Raw genomic sequence first — 23,133 nt, forward strand, 5'->3', positions numbered from 1 at the left:
AATCAGCTCTGTTGTTTTGTAGAAGAATTTATAGGAAGTTATATTAAAAACTTATATCCAAATCAATTCCTTATTCTCTAGTTAAGAAAAAAACCCTAAGAAGTATTGAGGTTCCTGCTGCCTTAACAGTTAATATTCCTTTCAGGAACCAATAACGACAACTGTCCATCAGAGACAGCTAACTTAGTAAGGTCTAATGACAAACACCTCTAATAACAGACAGAGGTGGCAAACAGAAACAAGTAAAACTGTAGTAGAAAAAATAGTATTTTAAGGGTCCAATTGATATGGTCTACTAGGGTACTAAGACTTGAAATCAACAGCCAGTTCCCTTCAATACTTGAGGGGTTCATTCAAGTATTAACAGAAATGGTCAGAGCAGCTGGATTCGGGGTCAGGGGCACATTCTTGGGCTGCAGGTTCAATCCCACCACGGTGGGAGCACAAGTGGGAGGCAACCAATCAATGTGTCTCTCTCACATCGATGTTTCTCCCCCCCCCCCCCCCCCCCCCCGCAACTCTTCCACGCTCTCTACAAAAGCAATGAAAGCCCTAACTCGTTTGGCTCAGTGGACAGAGCATCGGCCTGCGGACTGAAAGGTCCCAGGTTCGATTCCGGTCAAGGGCATGTATGTTCGTTGCAGGCACATCCCCAGTAGGAGGTGTGCAAAAGGCAGCTGATCAATGTTTCTTTCTCATTGATGTTTCAAGCTCTCTATCCCTCTCCCTTCCTCCCTGTAAAAAAATCAGTAAAATATATATATTTTTAAAAGCAATGAAAAAAATATCCTTCGGTTAAGATGAACAAAAACAAAAAAAGATAGTAAGGAGTGTTACTAGGGGAAGGTATTATAGAGATGCTGGGTTTTGAAATGAATTGTGAAAAATAGTAACCATCTCATTTTAACAGGATAATGTAATATAATTAGACACATGGCTTACAATGAAGTAAGACTAAGTTCTTAAAATTAGTTTGAAAGATTGCAAAGGTGTGTTTTTTTTACATAAAATGTCACACTTTCTACCAGACAAAACTCAATGCAGTGTTGTTAACATGCCATTGTCTTCCAACAGATTAAAAGACAGCAAGTAATAAAGACCCAAATAACTGTGAAGCAAGGACACTGAAATACTGTTCCAGAAAAACCTAAAACAAACAAACAAGCAAGCAATCCTTGTAACAGAGCTACAAGAGTGACAGGTGCTGCTATATGAATACCAATTGTGAAAGTACAAGTCCATAGAGATTGTGCCCTGGGAAACAAATTGGCCCAGGAAAATAAAATCAAATAAAGAATGAACTGAAAACTAGACATTAAAGGTAACTATATATGACCAGAAATTTCATACAAGACAAAATTCTAAATAAATATTCGACAATGTACCTTTAACATATATAAAAAAGGGGAGCACAAATAATGTTCTTATTTTTAAAACACTTTGGACAACAGTCAGTTTTAATAATAAAAATTAATTTACTAAAATTAAGTCAGTGTTCTTGACCCCCACAGGGCAAAGAGCAAAACCTCTAAGAATGAAAAGTCAATAAGCATAGCTAAAGACAAAACTGGACAAAATAAAATAAAAAGAAGACTCAAACTAAACAAATATGTATACATCTGAAAAAAATGGATACATTTACACAATAGGATACTATGTAGCCATAAAAAAGGCTTTAAAAAAAGAAGAAAATATGACCTTTTGAGACAACATGGATGGATCTGAAGGTTAATATGCTAAGTGAAATATGCTGGTCAGAGAAAGATAAGAACCATAGGATCTCACTTATATGTGGAACCCAATAAACAAAATAAACTGACAAACAAAATAGAACCAGAGACATAGATATATGGAACAGACTGACCGCTCTCAGAGGTGAGGGAGAATGGGAGGACTGGATGAAAGAAGGTAAAGGGATTAGCCAAAAACCATATGCACAACCCATTAACACAGACAACGGTGTGGTGATAGTCAGAGGAAAGGGGCACAGGGGCTGGGTGGAGGTGAACAAAGGAGGGGGGTGAATGGGGACATCTGTAATAGTGTCAACAATAAAAATAAAGTTAAAAAAAGATGACCGAAATTAAACAAATACCAGTCAGAAAAACACATACACAAACACAGGAAAAGTGTCCAGCTGTTGCAGTTAAGTGGCATCCCCATTACCTAAAAAATGGTGTTGCCTCTTTTTTCCTGTTTGCCACTAATCACATTCTGGTGATATCTTAAGGCTTATTTGGTCCAATCCCAAGTACATATTCTTTTCCTTAAAAGTCGTCTAATTACAATGCAATATTATTGACAGCATCTAGGATAATTAAGCACATACATTTCCATCTAGATAACAGTTATTAAATACAGATGCCTTTTTATTTCCCAAGGTATCCCTTTTCTACTCATCTTTATTTTTTTTCATCTTTATTTTTAAAAACTTGATTATAGTTTTGTCCAAGCCAGTGGACCTATCTAGTAGGTTGCCTGTCCCAGTACCCTCTGGCAAAGGGACTACACTCATCACACACAGATAGGCAACGCTTACAACCACTTTGCAGGTGTGCGGAGCTGAGAGACCACACATCAAGAACAATGCAAAATAGTGGTTCCTGGTGCAGATGACTTCATGTTCATTAAGGGGAAATAAAGAAGAAATCTAAAAATGAACACATGGTTCAAAGTATTTTTAAAAATACAATATGCATATTTCATAAACAGTGACATAATTTTTTCCTAGCTGTTTTTAAGATGCTTTGCTTCCCCTCTGCTGTTACTAGATGGTGACAACTAAGAGAAATGGTCCTTGAAGTTCTGGCTCAAGGCTCTGCATTGGTGCATGTCTAAGGTAGAATGCCAAGCTGGATATAACTTAGATGTTTTGGTAACTGTAATGGTTAGTAGCAGCTACACAGTCTCACAAAGCATCGCTGTGAAGGTGCATGTGCTCAGTGCAATCCCACCACATGCCAGGGACAGTGTAGCACACATGTGTCAAGAGCATAGCAGGACACCCACCCTTTAAAGCAACGTCACCGTGCCCTGTGACCATGACAAGGCAGTGGGCAGTTTTATATGCCTGTGGTTTCCATAATTTAAGGGAGTATGGCAGCAATACAAAATTTTCTCTTAAATTTACACAACTCCTATGCAATGAGAAAATACCCATTCTAGCATAATTATTTCTCCTAATGCCCCAATGTCTAAAATCTGCTGGAATCAGTCACTCCCATCCTCAGAATAGAGTACTGTAGCAATGGATATAAAGCTGGACAGAAACACACTCCAAGAGTGAGACTACATATGGATGAGCCTGTTTCACTCACAAACCCACATGAATACACCACCAAAAGGGCACCACCAAGTTCAGAGTAGCTGACTTCCAAACCAACTCTGAAGCATCAAAACTGCATTTCTTATTAAAACAAGTCTGTTGGTTTGTTTGGGTTTTTGTGTGTGTTTTTTTTGTCTTTCTTCTTAAAATTAAGGCAATGGGATGGCTACAGTTCCTAAAGTTTATTTTATGGAACAAAATATACATGCATTTTCCTCCTTAAGTTTAGGCATCAGAGTGTGACGAGAGGCCTGTACTCCACAAAACCTGCCCCGCAGCCCATCACAGCCCAGTGAGCACCCGCAGTGCCTTCCCCTCCTGCCAGACGCAAACTGAATCACAGGGAGAAAAGCACCACAGCACAAAACCTCTCAGAGTGTTCGCAGTGATTCAAAACTTTTGGGTTGGCAGAGGGGAGGAGTTTATTAAAATGAAGAACCCCAGAGCCCATAAACAGAAATTCCGACAATGAGGGCCACCAGCTGGGGCCAGTTCCTCAGGGCTGCAGGCGGACCACGGGCATTTGAGGAACATCACCGAACATAGCCACCTAATAGCTCAGAACGAAATTTTAAACTTTGGCTAGTCACCTAACGTTTGACAAAGAGGGAAAAGGCACTAAACATGATTTCATGGTGCCCTTATCTGTTTGCACATATATGATATTTCATTTTGAAAATGTTAAATCACCATTCAAAACCTACAGAATACTTATGACCGACTGTGGAAACACCTAACAGCAGACGCTGATTTGAGGCTGAGCTCTACTGTCTCACTGCGTTCCTTACAGGTCAAGCTCTCCAAAACCCCAATGGCCAAGAAACTGAAGGACAGGACAAGACTCAAGTCAACTTTTAGCAATTCAATGCACTTTGCAGAAAGGATCTAAATTAAGCATAGAGTTTTGTTCTTTATTTTACACAAAGGAGACCACCAACATTTGCCATAAATTCTTCCAAACTCTTTAGAAAAGCCATCTTCTGTTTCCGATCCAGCGTAGGAGGGGTGCTGCTTGCAGTGAGCTTGTTGAAGGCATCTGCTAATCTCTGGTAAATAACTGGGTCTTGTTGACTTGACAGTAACGTTTCAACCAATTCAGAGTATTCGGCCTATTGAAGAGATAAAGTGCATATAAAAACACATCTTTCTCAAACACCAGACAAGTAGGTCATATCAGTTACTGGATGGTGGGATTCTAAGAGGCAGGGTCTGCCAAGTCTTCTTCACAGTTAGCACATAATCTAGGTTCCATCCAGCCTTTGCCATTGCTAATTCACCTATTATAACAACCCTATGAGGCAAGTACTGTTTATATTCCTGTTTTAAAGGAAATTTATATAAAAGTGAGATTACCTAATACATCCAAAATCATATTGCCTTTGAGCAAGAATCCCGGCTGTTCGACTCCAGAAGCAATGTAATTACCAATTTCGTGTGTTGCCTCTTTTGTGTTTTCAAAGCACATTATTCATGTTTGTTTTGCATTTTATATATAACCGAAGTCTGCAACCTTTGTACATTTTCTGAGAGGTTCTATAGACACTATGTCCACGCAGTTCTGTAGACAGCAGGTCACACAAATGCAGGTGAGAGGTGGCAGAGTGGGAGAAGGGTATTTTGGTCTTTTCTCCAAGTGTAAGTAGAAAATCTGAATTGACTGTGCACATGCAGCTCAAACCAGCACTGTGGCTCAGCGGCTCAAGGAAGAAGGACAGCAGGAGCTTAACAAATATAGGGGTATGTTGTGTGTATCTTTTATATTGTTAGTGCCCTTCATATTATAGCCTTATATACAGAGGTGTGGGTGAGGCATTAAAGGAAATGAAAGCAGGGCAGCTTTCTAAGATAAACTCTCTCTCTTTTTTAAACCCTCACCTGAGGATATGTTTTCAGAGAGAGGAAGGGAGAAAAAGAGAGAAAACATCAATGTGAGAGAGAAACATTGATTGGTTGCCTCCTGTCTTCGACCTAACCAGGGATTGAACCCAATACCTGGGTATATGCCCTGACCATGAATTAAATCCACAACCTTTCTGATGTACGAGATGATACTCCAACCGAGCCACCCGGACAGTGCGATAAACTTTCTTAAAAAAAGCTGGTCTGCCACTATTTTTCTTTAACTTCTTCGCATATCATGATGGACCAAAATGGTAAAACCATGTTAGTTACAAGTGGGATAGCACCCTACCACACCCAGGCATGGAGCCAGAATGGCTGCCTTCACTGCCCCGCTCCAAGGGACAGGCTTGTTCACAGGTGAACAAGAATAAACTCAAACCATGTCCCTGCTAATGTGAACTGGCTGGGCCCCTGGGCCAAATCAGCAGGACATCATCCTCACCAATCCCAGGCTCCTGTTCTCTGTTCTACATGTATGAATGTTTTTAAAAAGGCAACCAGAGCCCTAGCCAGTCTGGCTCAGTGGATAGTGTGTAGGCCCTCGAATTGAAGGGTCTCAGGCTTGATTCCGGTCAAGGGCACCTACCTCAGTTGCAGGCTTGATCCCTGGCCCCGGTCAGAGCGCATGCAGGAGGCAACAGATTGAGTCTCTCTCACATCAATGTGTCTCTCTCTCGCTCCCCTTACCTTCCAATCTCTAAATCAATGGAAAAATATTCTCAGGTGAAAATTAACAACAACAAAAAAGGCAACCAGAATATAATGGCTTATGCATTTTCCTAGTAAGAACAGGAAATCAAATGACAGAAAGGCCCCTTACTGGGATGGGCATCATCTCAGGAAGTGAACTTCTGAATACCTGCACAAACAGTACAGAAGTCGGCCTAAAGGTGGCCTTCAAGTACTTTGCCAACCGCTATGAAATCCTATCTTTCTATTTTTTTAAAAAATATATATTTTATTGATTTTTTACAGAGAGAAAGAGAGAGGGATAGAGAGTTAGAAACATCGATGAGAGAGAAACATCGATCAGCTGCCTCCTGCACACCCCCTACCGGGGATGTGCCCGCAACCAAGGTACATGCCCTTGACTGGAATCGAATCTGGGACCCTTGAGTCCGCTGGCCGACGCTCTATCCACTGAGCCAAACCGGTTTCGGCGAAATCCTATCTTTCTAAAAGAGAAAATAAATGCAGCCCCGAGGGCCAGTCACAGCAGATGCTATGGCCTCTACACTTAAAAAAAAAAAAAAAAAAAAAAAAAGATTTTTAAATTGATTTTAGAGAGAGAGGAAGGGAGAGGGAGAGAGAAGCATCAATGTGAAAGCAAAACATCGATCTGCTGCCTCCTGCATGACCCCTACCAGGGATTGAGTCCGCAAGCAGACATGTGCCCTGACCAGGAATTGAACCAGCAACCTTTCAGTGCATGGGACAATGCTCAACCAACTGAGCCACAACGGCCATGGTGGCCTCTACACTTTTAAAAAAATTCTTAGTGAACTGCTGGTTTGGTTCAGTGTTGACCATTGACCTATGAACCAGGTCATGGTTCGATTCCCGGTCAGGGCACATGCCTAGGTTGCAGGCTCGATCCCCAGTGTGGGGTGTGCAGGAGGCAGCCAATCAATGATTCTCTCTCATCACTGATATTTCTTTCTTTCTCTCTCCCTCCCTTCCTCTCTGAAATCAATAAAAATATATTTTATAATGTCTTTGTTCTTCTAGCCAATCACTTGGTCATGCTGCGACATGTGAAGAAGGGGGGGGGTGGTTTTGGGAAACTGATTCTTCACATACACTTGATGGGCATGTACAATAGGGAAGGGAGATGGGTGAGCCAGCATAACTTTTCTTCTTCTGTTATATTGGCCCCACACCAGTGACTGCTTCAGTCTTGAAAGACTCAAAGAATCAGGAAGGGAGGGCGAGGGAGATGAAGGAAAGGGAAGAACACTTTCCATATTGTAGTATGGAATAAATACTGTTGTTTCCCGGCTCTCTGAAGACAGTCTCTTCTGGGTGCCCCGTCTCATTCATCTTGTTTTTCTTACAAAACTGAGTTCCTCAAGGACAGAAGCACATCTCCATTATCCTCTCAAATCTGATTCCTGGTTCCTAGCAATTGTGTAAGGATAAGCTTTAGGGCAAAGGATGGGTTATAACAGTGCAGAAGGGGTAATAAATGCTTATTAACTGACAAACAGCTTATCTAATTTAAAAAAGCCAGAGCTAATGAGGAGGTTAAGAAACAGGACTGCACTGCAACAGAACTGCAGCCCTGAGTCAGAGATCCCCTAAGATCTGGAGGGTTAACACCCACCGTGGATCTGAATCATCTCCTTCTAAAAGACCAGCGCCCCAAGGAGCTGCGGCCCGTACCTGGTGCAGGCACACCAACGTGTAGAACGCCTCACCGGCTGCTGTCGTCATCTCAGTGTTGTGCTTCTGCAGAACCAGCATATCAAAAACCAGCTGAAAGTGCACAAGGAAACCGCTAAATAAAGACACACAACACAAAAATCACACAGTCCTCCAGCTCCTCCCTGCTCCAAAAAAGAAAGAGAGGGTGGTATGTGCTCATTAAATATATCTGAACATTAAAGAAAATGGTTTTTTAAAAGTCCAAGGATAAGATATGGATGTGATTATCTCCTGTGGTATAATAATTAAATTATCCAATTACCCATGATATTTACATCAATTTTTAAGAACACAGAAGTGGAGAGTTACATGTCCAGAAAGTGGATCTCCAGAAAACACCGTGAACAGAAAGTGACTACTAAAGAAGGTAAGCACTTCCTGATTTGAAAGATTTATGTGTACTGACAGTCCTTATCAAAGCAGGTGACCTCACAACCTGCTATCCAAGCACCTTACCTTCAAAAAGTGCCGTGTCGCTAGAAACAGTGGTGAGTCTGTATCTTGAGCTTTTGCACATTGTTCAGCCAATGGTGTCAGGGCCTCCAGGCACAGCTGGCAAACCTCCGAGCTCATTCTGATCATGAAGGTCAAAGAGCAAATGCAAGTAGACACACTTGACATATTAAAGACAAAAAATTACAGCTATTATCACATGGAGTGTATGTCTAGAAATGAATGCAGGTAAGCTACAGCTTGAACAATGTGTCTTTACTGAGCTAAGTGAGAAAAGACTCCCAAGGTTTTGAGGTGATCCACAAGTGTTTGGGGTCTGCGACTGGAGCCTTCCAGCATGTTTCTGATTATGAGGCACACACTGATAAAAGCCTTGCTATTTTCTACCATCAGGTAGCTAAGAGCAGACACCCAGCAACAGTATGTGAAATTATTTGGGAAGCAGGGGCCAAATGTCCCTAGAATCTGTGAAAGAAGAAAAAGAATGTGATGAACTAACAACATCAAAATAAACACAGAATTAGGGCAGTTACAGAAATGGTGGTTTTTTTAATAAAACAAAACTGAAATACAAAATAAAAATAAAAAAATTTAAAACTTCAGGTAAGATCTTTTCCCCATGTGATAAGTAATAACAATGCCTATTTAAAGGATACGAAGTCATTCCCAGTTCTAGAGAGCACATCAGACTTTTAAAAAGGTCTTCAGGGAGCTGTGGTATTTTTTCAGGAAAAATCTCACAAATAAATGTAATTAATTTGTAGTATTGATTACAAAGTGTTGGAAACTGAAAAAGAAAAATTAAATATTTAGATGCTTAATGTTATCTCATTTTATTTTCTTTAATACAAAAAAAAGTAACAATAACAGGCAAGCTTCTAAGTATAATGATTTTTTAAATTGATTTTAGAACAAGAAAAGAAGGGAGAGGGGGGAAGAGGGAGAGAAATAAAGAGAGAGACAAACATCGATTTTTTATTCCACTTATTTATGCATTCGTTGGTTGATTCTTCTATGTGCCCTGACCGGGACTGAGCCCGAAACCTTGGCATATCGGGACTACTAACCAACCTGGCCAGTGCATAATGATTTTTTAAAAACACATATAAGATGCCTGGCCAGTGTGGCTCAGTGGTTGAACATCGACCTATAAACCAGGAGATCACGGTTTGATTGCCGGTCAGGGCACATGCCCAGGTTGCAGGTTTGATAGTCAATGTGGGGCAGCCAATCAATGATTCTCTCTCATCATTGATGTTTCTATCTCTCTCCCTCTCCCTTCCTCTCTGAAATCAGTTAAAACATATTTTAAAGAGAGAGAGAGAGAGAGAGAGAGAGAGAGAGAGAGAGAGAGAGAAGGAAGCAATGGTCTGGAAATCTATGGCCTTCTCACTCTGACACGCGTACTCTTCCCCCTCCCCCCCACTGTCTATGCACGTGTGCACAGGCGAACACCCCCCCGCTCTTTCTCTCCATTCATGTCCTTGTCCTCAGCTTCAGACTCCTATGACATCTCATGAAAAGAGGGGTACGAAAGGCAGCCTTATTATCATCACACCCAATACTGACTGATAAAAACTGATAAAGGCAGCCTTATTATCATCACACCCAATACTGACTGATAAAAACTGATAAAGGCAGCCTTATTATCATCACACCCAATACTGACTGATAAAAACTGATAAAGGCAGCCTTATTATCATCACACCCAATACTGACTGATAAAAACAAGGTACAGCACAGTCCGAAGGTACAAAATTAAAAACTGTATGAGTCTTGGTTTCTTACCATCCTATTTCTACATGGAGGGATTTATAAATTCATTCCATTGTTTAATCCCTCAACCTGAGAATAATGTTCAACAAGTACCAGAAGAATGCATACAACTGAAAATCTAATATAATTTTAATTGCTTAATGACAAATGATGAGGGAATCAAAGCTGCTAACATTAGAATGCAGTTTCTAAAAGCCCCACTTTTTCTGTAGTAACTTATTTTGAATGCAGAACTCTGGGGCAGGAGTGAGGGCCTGTGTTCTGAGCTGTAAACTTGAGTGTTAATGACACTAACAGCAACTCAAATGTTTTATTTCCACGTGTACTTATCAGACAAACAGGTATTCATATCCCTTAGTTAAATCAGAGGGACATTATTGTCTAAAATATCTTGAAACTTCAAGCACACACATTTTAATGTTCATATTCACTTTCTTCAATTACCTTCAAAAGATCTTGTGACATCAAGGGCAGAATTAGGTTGACTCCATATAAAACAACATCCGCGGCTGACACAGACCTGCTTGCTGCTTGCCCCGGCTCATGTCCCCTAAACACTTCATCTATAAACAGAAACCACGCAGTCTTACAACCATAACATCAACAAATCTGCAAAGTTGGATACATTCTACCCTTGAGAAATAAAAACAGATTTGAATCTTAAGCCACAATAAATCTGACTGGATAATAGGACACCTGGTAAGCTTGCCTGGGTCACCCTTCTGTATTTCACTGTTTAGGATCTCAGAGTACTCTATACAGATGGTATTCTGTGTTTACATCAAATATTACTCTTCAATAATAAAGGAAAACTGCTAGGCCAGTGTGGCTCAGTGGTTGAACGTCGACCTATGAACTGGGACAGTGATGGGCAACCTTTTGAGCTTGGTGTGTCAAACTTCGCCAAAAAACTGAGCATAACTCGGGTAGTGTGTCACTTTGAGGAAAAAAACATTATTTCGCAAATGTTTCATCCTCAGGAGCAGCAAATGTTTCATCCTCAGCATGCGGCCGCCTTGGCGGCCGCCTCATCAGAAATGGCTACACGTGTCTGTGCTGACACGCGTGTCACAGGTTCGCCATCACTGAACTAGGAGGTCAAAGTTTGATTCCGGGTAAGGGCACATGCCCGGTTGCGGGCTTGATCCCCAGTGTGGGGTGTGCAGGAGGGAGCCGATTAATGATTCTCTCTCATCACTGATGTTTCTACTGCTCTCTCCTTCTTCCTTCCTCTCTGAAATCAATAAAAAATATATTTAAAATAATAAGAGAAAACTAATGCTTAATCAATGTTGTGAAAAATAAATCTACCCTAGCCGAAGCTGGTTTGGCTCAGTGGATAGAGCGTCGGCCTGCAGACTCAAGGATCCCGGGTTCGATTCCGGTCAAGGGCATATACCTTGGTTGCGGGCACATCCCCAGTGGGGGGTGTGCAGGAGGCAGCTGATCGATGTTTCTCTCTCATTGATGTTTCTAACTCTCTATCCCTCTCTCTTCCTCTCTGTAAAAAACCAATAAAATGTATTAAAAAATAAATAAATAAATAAAAATAATTTATTTCCATGATAATACCTATTTTATCTCTTAGGTGTGTGGAATTTTTTTAGCTGAAAAGGAATGGGGGAAAATATGGAAATTAACAGGTCACATAAAAGAGAAAGTCGTTTTTTTAAAAAAGAGCTACGAGAATGAAGAGTTTATTATCCTTAATCCATGCCTATAAATTAATAGGAATCATAAGACTTAAATAGATAAGCGAGCAAAGTCCATAAACAAACATCTAACAAAACCACCAATCCCATGAAAAACAGTTCATTCTAATCAAACAATGTAATTTTTTTTTTTTAATCTCTCACCCAAAGATATTTTCTCCACTGATCTCCAGAAAGAGTGTGGAAGGGAGGGAGGGAGGGAGGGAGGGAGGGAGGGAGGGAGGGAGGGAGGGAGGGGAGAAAAGAGAGAGAGAGAAACATCGGTATGAGAGACACATCAACTGGTTGCCCCCTGCACACGCCCCAACTGAGACCAGGGATTGAACCTACAACCAAAGTATGTGCCCTTGACGGGGAATTAAACCCTTGACCCTTTGGTCCAAAGGCTGATGCTCTAACCACTGAAAAACTGGCCAGGACGAAAGTCTCTATTTCTGATTCATTAAATTCAAGATGTATTTTTGTTGTTGTTGTTAATCCTCACCAGAGGATATTTTTCCATTGATTTTTAGAGAGAGTGGAAGGGAGAGACAGAGACAGAGAGAAACATCGATGTGAGAGAGATATATTGATTAGTTGCCTCCTGCACACACCCCGACCAGGGCTGGGGAACCTGCAACCAAGGGACGTGCCCTTTGCCAGAATTGAACCCAGGACCTTTTAGGCCGCAAGCCAATGCTCTATCCACTGAGACAAACTGGCTAGGGCTGAAGATGACTTTTAAAGGATAATATTTACATGTTGGTCAGGATACAGTGTGACAGTTACCCGTAAGAGCTATATAGTAAGAACCTTCAGAGCACTGTGCATACTAAAAGATATAATCAAATTCCGACAGAGATTTGTCCACAGAAATGATTGCTGCATCTCTATTTGTAACAGCAAAATCATAAATATTTCAGATGTCCAATATTAGTGACACTGATTCAATTCCCAAATGTGGAAAACCATTCAGCCATCAAAAAGTCATAAAAAATTCCTAATGAGGAGAAAAAGGCCAAGAATACATTAATAAAAAAGACAGAATATAATGCCCAGCCAATGTGGTTTAGTGGTTGAGTGTCGAGCCATGAACCAGGAGGTCACAGTTCGACTCCCAGTCAGGGCACATACCTGGGTTGTGGGCTCCATCCCCAGTGTGGGGCGTGCAGGAGGCAGCCAATCAGTAATTCTCTCTCATCATTTATGTTTCTCTCTCTCTTCTTCTTTGAAATCAATAAAAAGTATATTTTTCTATTAAGAGCATATTACTTTAGAAAAGGGGAAAGAAGATAAAATGGGAGAAATAAAAAAGCAATTCTACATAAAAACCACCTAATTCTGAGCTTCTCCCCAGGGGCCTCCGTTCCATAACACAGGTCTGTGTGGGCCGTGAGGCTTCCCTAACAGGCTCTCTACGCGGAGGCGGGGACCTGGGGCGTGATGGGCACAGCTCTCCAGCCACGAGCTCTGCTAAGAATTTGAGAATGGAGGACAAAGCCACGCTGCCAGTTATGCATTTAATAGGCCACCTAGCATGTTAATTTCATTTCATAATACTTAAAATATTTTGTTAATATCTCACCTATTAGCTTTACTTGAAAAATAATGACTTAAAAATATTATCTTCCTTTTTACCATCTATTTAAATAGTTAATGCTATTCCTTTATCATTTTTCTATTTTAACTGTCTTCGTTTTTCTATCATCTGAACTTCAATCCTATTTACCCTTATTTTATTCTTTACTCCCTTACTTTGTACTTTCAATCCTCCCCTTACTTTGTACTTTCAATCCTGAGGATTTTAACCTCCATTTCTTTTCTTAATGTTTAATTATAACTTGAATGTTTTTGCTCTTTTATTTTGAAAACCTCCCCTCTCCTGTTTAACTATAGTGTTTGCTCTCTCGTTTGTTGTAGAACAGAAAGACCAAGTGCAACTTGTACCATAAACCTGGGAGACCGCAGGGGCTTCTCCCTCCAAATGCCCTCAACAGCTCTCCCTCCCTCTCAATGCCAGCTCGGATTTTTTAGTCAAATTACTCAGGGTACAGGCTCTGACAGGATGCTTACATCCTGGAAAGTACAGAAAAGTTTCCAAGAGCCCACCAGTAAACAGACACAGTGTGAAACTGCAGGCTGGTATAAAACTAACTTTTCAAGGAAAAGGCTCAGTAACTACTTCAGGATTTAAAGGCTCACGACCTAGAAAAGGTTGAGAATTCCCGAATTAAGGACCTAAAGAAATCAGAAAGCATGGGAATAACTCTCGTGTGAGAGGCGGGCCTGGCACCTGGCAGGGTGGCCATTTCGGTTTGGTATAGGAAGGAAGCGCTGAGGGGATGTGGGACAGGGCCTTGAAAACCGTCTCACCTGGGGGCTCATGAATACACAGACACCAAAAAGAACTGGAATCCAGTGAATAAGGAAACAGAGAAAGAACAAGCTCAAGTATGGGCATAATAAGGAAAGTGGAGTTACAGCACCCAGCTCAAAAAGAGAATCTTATAAGAAAAAAGTGTCCACAACAATCAATATCTGCAGAACATAAAAGCAGATGCTCAACAGGATTTGTTTTTTCTCTCAGAAAGCAAGATCTCTTTTGTGTTAAGGGAAGGTGGGCCGTGAGGTAGGAGGGAGGTAAGAGAACACTACAGATACGTAAGGTTTCAATTACTGGTGAAGTTCTCACCTGCAATAATTCCTGGCTACCAGGCACCAACCTCAGGACCAGAGACTTCTGAGCTCACCCATGAACACTCTACACTCGAAAGGGCATTTCTCAGCACACCCACTGTAAAGTTATTGGAAGGATGACTGACTTCCCCGGGGTTCTGCTGTCCGCGAGCCACTAAGTTACTCTCCCAAGCATGGCCTGTGAGCTCCAGAATTCAGCATTTCCCACCCCAACAAGGATTCCCAAGCCTCACTCTGGAAGGCTTTCCAGGGCAGCCACCTCAGGACACGGAGGGACCAGTCAATTAAGCATAACTCTGAAGTTTGGTGCCAGGATGTGAATCTAGTCCTGCAATTTACTGCTCCACATCTGTGGGCAAGTGTTTCTTGCACCTGTTTCTCATCTATAAAATGAGTGTAACAGCGGTTCCAACTTCACGCCATTTTGATAGGTATAGTACCTGGCATTTGGTAAGAACCTAACAGATGGAAGATTTTACTATTCTTCTTACAAGAGGAAAGCCAAGCAGGAAAGACTGGGAGTTCCGCCCTCACTGTAGTGACCAGAGATGACATTTTCATCTATTCTGTAAACTGAACTTCCTCATAGGATTTTACTTAACAAAATACCCTTTGCTTTAACAAATATAATAATAATCACAAAGCTCATACCCTACCTGTATCACTGAAGTCTATGAACTCTTTTGACAGAAGGTTTGTAAGAAGTTCCATAATAAGAAGTAGGTCCTGGTATTGCTCCTCCTCGGCTGTGACATCCACTCTCTGCCGCCCCAAATTATTCTTAGAATATACTTGCAACAACGTGAGGCAGGCTTCATATAAGTTCATCGCTTTGGACTGTAAGAAAGCATGCAGAAATTAGGCTACCAAAAAATATATAAATATTACATAAATTAAAAAACATAATCTAATAAATTTACTCTAAATCTCAACGATCTCAAACGCTTGTTTTAAACTACATTAAAACATTAACAAAAAACATTAACACTTAGTCATACTTAAAATATTAGCAGTTTTCAAGCAATAAAATTTAATATCCTTTTTTTATTCACTTGACTAGAGATGATAAGACTATGGCAACAGAACTACTTTATTGCTGCTATTCAACTTCTTCACTGATTTTAATATTTAAAATTGTATAACTTGCAAAAACACAGAGTACCAAACAGTGGTCTTAAACATGAGAATGGCACTGTCATGCCCTCTCAATAATTTACCTGTGACTACATTTTTAATATAACCTCAATTTCAAGTAGGTTCCTTTGATCTAATAAAAAAAAAATACAAGTCAGGAGCCCATATTAAATGATTTGGACAAGAATTAAGCTAATCTACTGCTAACAAGTACAAATATATGTTTAAGGCTGTTTTTAAAAAGCTTTCTAGATAATTTAATGGAACAAAACATACATCTTTGCTTACTAAATATAAAAGGATTTAGTGTGTCTAAACACTTATCTGATTTACAAAACAGTTATACAAACTGCCATTAAAAATTTTAGGCTTGCCCTAACTGGTTTGGCTCAGTGGACAGAGTGTCGGCCTGTGGACAAAGAGTCCCAGGTTCGATTCTGGTCAAGGGAATGTACCTTGGTTGTGGGCACATCCCCAGTAGGGGGTGTGCAGGAGGCAGCTGATCTATTTTCTCTCTCATTGATGTTTCTAGCTCTCTATCCCTCCCCCTTTCTCTCTGTAAAAAGTCAATAAAAAATATATATTTTAAAAATTTTAGGCTTGCCCTGCCAGCGTGGCTCAGTGGTTGAGCATCAACCTATGAACCAGGAGGTCACAGTTCAATTCCCGGTCAGGGCACATTCCCGGGTTGTGGACCCGATTCCCGGGTTGTGGACTCGATCCCCAGTGGGTGGTGTGCAGGAGGCAGCCAATCACTGATTCTCTTTCATCATTGATGTTTCTATCTCTCCCTCTCCCCTTCCTCTCTGAAATCAATAAAGAAATATATTTTTTTTTAAAAAAAGAAAACCCTTAAAAAAAATTTAGGCCTTAGTGTTCTACCACAGAGAAATAGTCAAAGTTCTCTACCATAATTCATTTGTTTTATCAAATATTCCTCATTTGAATGGTTTAATAACATATTAGCCCAAAGAAATTACTGATTATTAACATGTATCTAGGGCAAGAATTTATATTCATTCAACATGCCATACTCCGAATTCTAATTTCTTTTGAAAACAGTATTTTGAAAAACCTTTTGGAGGCATAAAAACACTTCAGATTATATTCATTAAATTTGAAGGCAAATACCTATTATTTTGTTACCAGTGGCCCGGTGCATGAAATTTGTGCACATTAAAAGGGGATTAATTAGAGGAAATATTTTAATATTGCTATTTGCCCTTTCTCTATAATAGAAGTGTCAGAGATGAAAGAAAATTAGTAAAATGTATATGAAAATCTTCCTCCTATCAGAGTCTGGGGCTCACCACGGGACCCAGAGTCAAGTCCCCGCCCATCCTCGTGCACCTCAAAATCACGTGAGACCCAGACCAGGCCAGCCCCCCGCCACATTGGGCTAGATCCAGACCCGGCCGGTCCCACCCTTGTAAGCCCCTCTGGGCGGGGGGCGCAGCCTCAGGTCCCCTGGCCCAGCGCTGGGGCGGGGGGCAAGCCTTGAGGTCCCCCGTCAAGCCCCGCGAGGTGGGGGACGTGGCCTGAGATCCTCTGTGAAGCCCCTCCGGGTGGGGGGTTGTGGCCTGAGGTCCTCCAGCCCAGCACCAGGGCGGGGGTGCAGTCTAAGGCCCCTTGGCTTGGCGCCAGAGCAGGAGGAGCACCTTGAGGTCCCGTGTAAAGCCCCGCCAGGCAGGGGGCCCAGCCTCAGGTTCCCTGGCTCGGTGCCGGGGTGGGGGGGGAAGGGGGGGCGCGGCCTGAGGTCCCCTGTCAAACCCCACAAAAGTGGGGGGTGGGAGCGCAGCATCAGGGCCCTGCTGATTGCTTGTTAAGGCTCATTACGGGAACTCGGCCTCTGCTGTGGGTGCAGCCATCTTGTGTTATGGAAATCCCGCCTCCGTTGTGGGAGCCATCATCTTTGTGGCAGAGTGATGGTCGATTTGCATATTCCCCTCTTTATTATATACTGAGTGGCCAGATTATTATGATCTCGGAATGCATAATAATCTGGCCACTCAGTGTGTGTGTGTGTGTGTGTGTGTGTGTGTGTGTGTGTGTGTGTGTGTGTTAGAGGCCGGGTACATGAATTCGTGAATGGGTGGGTCCGGCCAGCCTGGCCAGGGGGAGGGGACATGGGCAGCTGGCCGGCCTGCCTGCTGGTTGAACTCCTGGTCCAGGGGACAATTTGCATATCAGCCTTTTATTATATAGGATATACACTGAGTGGCCAGATTATTATGCGTTCAGAGATCATAATAATCTGGCCACTCAGTGTATAAGATAGCTTTAAGGAGTTTTAATCCTAAAGGGATAAAATTAGAAAGCACTCACCTCTCCAAGATAGCATATCTGTTTATGTGCAACTTCAACAAAAACTTCTATTATGAGATTGACAGTCTCGGGGGTATTTTTGTAAACTTCCATCAATCCAATGCAATTGGTAAGGAAGTCCATTAAGAAATTAAAAAGAATCGCCACGTTGTCAATCTGGGTAGCCTCGGCAATGCCACACAGGGCCTCCAGCGTGGCAGTGATTTCCTGCTTGACCTCCTCTTGCTGGCACATCTGCTGAAAGTTCTCCTGGTTTATCACCCTTAGGAATCGCTGCTGCAATGGCTGAAGAACCTATAAAAACAAAGCATGGATTTTCTAAAAGCCTACCTTATTGTTTTCTTTATCTTTATTTCCTCAACAACAAAAAAGTCACTTTCCAAAACATTTTTAACCGCTGGAGGTAGAAAAAGCACAGAAAACAAAGAATTCTGAATCATACGTTATATTCCCCATTTTGAGGATCATCACAACTTCTGCATGAAGTAGACATTACCTCACACCTGTTAGAATGGCTGTTATAAAAAAGACAAGAGATAAAAGCAGGTGATGACATGGAGAAAAGGGAACCCTCCTGCAATGTGGGTAGGTTTGTAAACTGGTGCAGCCACTATGGAAAATAATATAAAGGTTTCTCAAAAAATTAAAAATAAAACTACCATATGACACAGCAATTCCACTTCTGGGTACATATTCAGAGGAAATGAAAACACTAATTTGAAAAGATATCTGCACCCACATGTCCATAACAGCATTATATACAATAGCCGACACATGGAAACAGTCTAACTTTAAATGTCCATTGAAGGATGATGGATAAAGAATGCTGTGATGTATATACATGATGGAATACTATTCAGCCATAAAAAAAAACACACCCAAAAATATCCTGTATTGAAACAACATGGATGGACCCTGAGGGCATTATACCATGGGAAATAAGTCAGACAGAGAAAGACAAACATTGTATGATTTAAATTATATGTGGAATCTACTAAAAAAAAAAAAAACAAACACAAAAAACAAAAGCACCAAACTCACAGAAAAACTTCTGTTGTTTCCAACAACAGGGGTGGGGGAGTGGGGATTTGAAGAAAGGTGGTCAAAAGGTACAGACTCTCAGTTATAAAATAAATATAAGCACTAGGGGTGGGATATACCAGCAGTCGCCAACCTTTCAGACCTCGCGGACCACGGGTTGGCGACCGCTGTGATATACATCATGATGATTATGGCACATAACACTGTATGGCACATAGAAAAGCTGTTAAGAGAGTAAATCCAAAGAGTTATCACAAGGAAATTTTTCCTTTTTTTGTATCTATATGAGATGATGGATGATAACTGAACTTATTTCACATTATATGTAAGTCAAACCATTATGCTGTACACCTTAAACTTATACAGTGATGTATGTCAATTACATCTCAATACAGCAAAAATTATAACTCATGGAAAAATATAAGTGCATGCTATCATCTCACTTCCTTAAGTAATTTAGCTTTAAGAAAGAGAGAGAGAGAGAAAGAAAACTCACAGAACACAACTTCAATGCCATCCACAAAATTCAGCCACTATCCTCATCTCTTACCAATAAAACATTAAACCTCAAAGTAGAAACTGACACTGTGTTCTACAGGAATAGGCAAAAGTAGTTTTACAGTTTAAGTACACAAAACAGTTTATTCTTATATTATCACTAGTGGCCCGGTGCACAAAATTTGAGGGGGGTTCCCTCAGCCCAGCCTGCATCCTCTCCAATCGGGGATCCCTTGGGAGACATCCCTTTCGCAATCTGGGACCACTGGCTCCTAACCGCTCACCTGCCTGCCTGCCTGATCGCCCCTAATTGCCTCTGCCTGCCTGCCTGATTGCCCCTATCCTGTCTGCCTGCTTGCCTGATCTTGCCCCCAACTGCCTCTGCCTGCCTGATCTCGCCCCCAACTGCCCTCATCTGCTGGCCAATTTGGTTCTGATTGGTCAGTTTCTATGCCAGTCAGTGTCAAAAGCTCCACCTCCTAGGCATCCAATGTTTCCTCACACTTCACCCAGATTTGGTTCTGATTGGTCGGTTTCTATGCCTGTCAGCGTCTCTGGGCCTATCAATGGGGCCTGATCAGAAAGGCGGGCCTGATCAGCAGCTCTGGTGGAGGCCTGGAAAGAGAGAGGCAAGTGCTGATCAAAAGCTGCCACAGAGGCAACGGATAAGTCCCTGCTTCTCTCTTGAGGGTTCTCTCTGGCCCTGACTCGCAGCCCCCTCAGCAGTCAGTGCTGGGGCACCGCGCTTGCAGCAGAAGCAGTCAGCGCTGGGTTGCCACGGATGCAGGACTGACTTCCGGTTGGTCGAGCCTCGGTCGTTACTGGTCGTTATGACCCAGGGTTTTTATATATTATGATTTATTAATTATTGTATTATTTTCCATGTGAACTATCAACCTATTTTTGCCCCACCCTGTATAAAGGGCCATAGGGTAAATATTTTATACTGGGCAGGATATGCTACCTCTTGCCCAACTACTCCATTACAACTATGCTGTCATTCAGACACAGCCATGGACAACATGTAACAACTAAAAGTAATTGTGTTTCAATAAAACTTTATAGGAACAGACAGCATGCTAGATTTGGTCTGTGGGTTACAGTTTTCCAACTTCTGTTCTACAAGGTCAAGCCCAATAAAAGCACCTGCCCGTTTTTCTCCTTTTCAACTCCTCGTAGCATGGAACATAACTATGGATACTCAGTCATGCCCTAAGTTATAAGAGTTAATAGACATATTCATGAAGGTAATACCTTAATTCTATTTAAAGCTGTATGTATAATACCACAATTATTTCAACTAAAATACATTGTCAGCCTGGTTTTTCTGGTTCTAAAGTCACAACTCCCTAATGTCTGCCCCTTCTAGTCTCAAGGACTATAGGTTGGTAAACTACATACAATGGTAAGTCTTGGTTCCCAATTTAAAGCTTATTATGTGAGGCAATGTCCATGGTGGTTGTTATGAGTTGAATTATGTCCCTGCAAAATTGCTATGTTGAAGTCCAAACCCCGAGAAACTCAGAACATGGCCTTATGTAGAAATAGGGCTGTTTTCAGATACAATTAGTTAAATTAAGATCAGGTCATTAGGACAGACCCCCTAATCCAGTATGACTGGTGTCCTTATAAAAAGGGGAGATTTGAACACAGGCAAGCAAACATGGAGATTTTCATGTGAAGATGAAGACAGAGGTTGGAGTGGTGTGTCAACAAGACAAAGAATGCTGAAGATTGCCAGCAAAGCCCCAGAAGTCAAGAGAGGCCTGGACCACATGATCCCTCGCAGCCTCAGACATAACCAACCCTTGGACACCTGATCTCAGATTTCCTGCCTTCAGAACAGTGAAACAATGAATTTCTGTTGTTTAAGCCGCTAAGTTTGTGTTACTCTGTTATAGCAGCCTTAACAAACTAATACAATGGTTTATTCGTATCTCCTTGTTCAAGACAAAAGAACATTTCACTGATTCTTAATGAAGAATTAATATACCACTTCAGATTCTCATTTGAATTAGAGAGAAAAATATACCTAAACTTCAGAACACTGCAGAATATTGATAATTAATATTCAATGTCATCACAAGCAAATACGAACAAATCATAAGATGACATTTACAAAATAATAAGCTTCAACCTATACATTAGAAGGGAAAAATTACAGAAAAGCAATGACCAATGTTTATATCTCCAGGGACTATTTTATGGCAATACATAGATAAAACAACAAAGTTCCACCAGAGGGTGCTATCATTATCAGGGGAACTGTTACCTCAGTCCAATACTGTTGTTTGGTTTCTGTGTCCATCTGTGCAAAACCTCCCAGGACAAGGGCCTTCATCAGCGTCCTCTGCACCGGACTGGACAGAAAATTCAGAGGGGGGCTTCGGGTCGCAAACTGTTTAGCTAAATTCCACCAGTTTTCACACTGGATTACTAGGTTTGCCCTATGGGCAAAAACAACAAAAGAAAGATGTACCACTTAGACTGTATGTAAACTAAGTAAACAAAATGGAAGGTGCCTGGATTTAATTAATTTTACTGATTTCAGAGAAAGGAAGAGGGAGAGACAGAAATATCAATGGTGAGAGAGAATCATTGATCAGCTGCCTCCTGCACGCCTCCTACTGGGATTGAGCCCACAACCCAGGCATGTGCCCTGATCAGGAATTGAATCATGGACTCCTGGTTGATGGGTCGATGCTCAATCATTGAGCAACATTGTTCAGGCTAGATTTAATTGATTTTCAAGTCCAGTAAATGGGGCATAGAATTTAGAGACCCACAAGCTTGCATTCAAATCCCATTGGTAATCTGACAATGTAAAATGTATTAACCTCTCTTTTTGAATCAGTTTCCCGATCTGTAAAATAGGGATAACAACAGTAATAACAACCTTACATCTCATGGCTGAGACTGATGTGAATAAATGGGATACTTTATATGAAATGCTTGGAAAATGCAAGTATATTGTAAGAAATCAATAAGTAGTAGCCAATGACAATAGTAATAATAACCATATTCCTATGCGATAAGAAAAATGAAAATATTTCCAGAATCTGTTGTAGAAAGCAATTTTTAATTACTAAATTATCAGTTTTTCTCATCTTTAAAATGGGATAATACTAATAGGATACCTGAAAAATCAAATGAAACTATTTTATAGTAAAGTTTTTTAAAACTTTAATGTATAAATAAATTACTAAATTAAATATGTATGGTATTCATAGGATACTTTCATAACGAATCCTTGAACAGTCAATGCAATCCCCACTTCTAACACAGGGAAACCCTATTTGCACTTGTAATAACATGACACTGTTTTTTAAACACACTGCTCCAAAAATGCAGGATCTACCTAGACCTTAGGACCAACTGTTTGTCATTTGCAAAGTCTACACTAAAAAGCAAGCTCATTAGACACAGACACACAGCCTGATTCTTACAATCAGCTTACCTTTCTCTTCTTTCCACCAAAGTGACAAGGAGCTGCACAGTGTCACTAGCAAGGTCCTGCTCACTACTCCACACCGAGAGGTTGCTGATGACTTTCTGTAAGAGGTAGCCAATAATCCACTGAGAACCCTCAGTATCTGCTCCAAATGCTGTACTGAATGGTAGACTTATCTTAAAGAGAAAACCAATATTTTAGGTCAGAAAAAATGATCAGCTAAAAAAAAATCCAAAGAAAAATAAAACTGAAATTAGCATCTAAATATTAAGTGCTGCTCACTTCACATCATTTTATAAATTAATATCTGTAAATCCAAAAGAGACATCCTCAATCCACTTAATGCTTTCCAAGGTGATTTTTTAAAATGTATCTTTATTGCTGGAAGTATTATCCAATGTGATTTTCCTGTTCAC

General features: G+C 41.0%; 1 protein-coding gene across 2 annotated transcripts in view; it reads right to left on the minus strand.

Annotated features, from left to right (window-relative positions):
* Positions 1–534: 534 nt before the first annotated feature.
* XPO4 (exportin 4) overlaps positions 535–23,133 on the minus strand; it is a 147,018-nt gene continuing 124,419 nt past the window's right edge. For both annotated transcript variants that reach the window (XM_079775656.1, XM_079775657.1), the window contains 9 exons: positions 22,724–22,893; positions 21,539–21,713; positions 17,728–18,021; positions 14,925–15,105; positions 10,325–10,443; positions 8,761–8,891; positions 8,108–8,225; positions 7,610–7,702; positions 535–4,434 (listed from right to left, as the gene is read on the minus strand). In XM_079775656.1, coding sequence (XP_079631782.1) covers positions 4,237–4,434; positions 7,610–7,702; positions 8,108–8,225; positions 8,761–8,891; positions 10,325–10,443; positions 14,925–15,105; positions 17,728–18,021; positions 21,539–21,713; positions 22,724–22,893 — 1,479 coding nt within the window. In that variant the 3' untranslated portion in view covers positions 535–4,236. The remainder of the gene's footprint in view (positions 4,435–7,609; positions 7,703–8,107; positions 8,226–8,760; positions 8,892–10,324; positions 10,444–14,924; positions 15,106–17,727; positions 18,022–21,538; positions 21,714–22,723; positions 22,894–23,133) is intronic.

The sequence above is a fragment of the Cnephaeus nilssonii genome (assembly GCF_951640355.1).
Source record: "Cnephaeus nilssonii genome assembly, chromosome: 6".
NCBI classification, from domain to species: Eukaryota; Metazoa; Chordata; class Mammalia; order Chiroptera; family Vespertilionidae; genus Cnephaeus; species Cnephaeus nilssonii.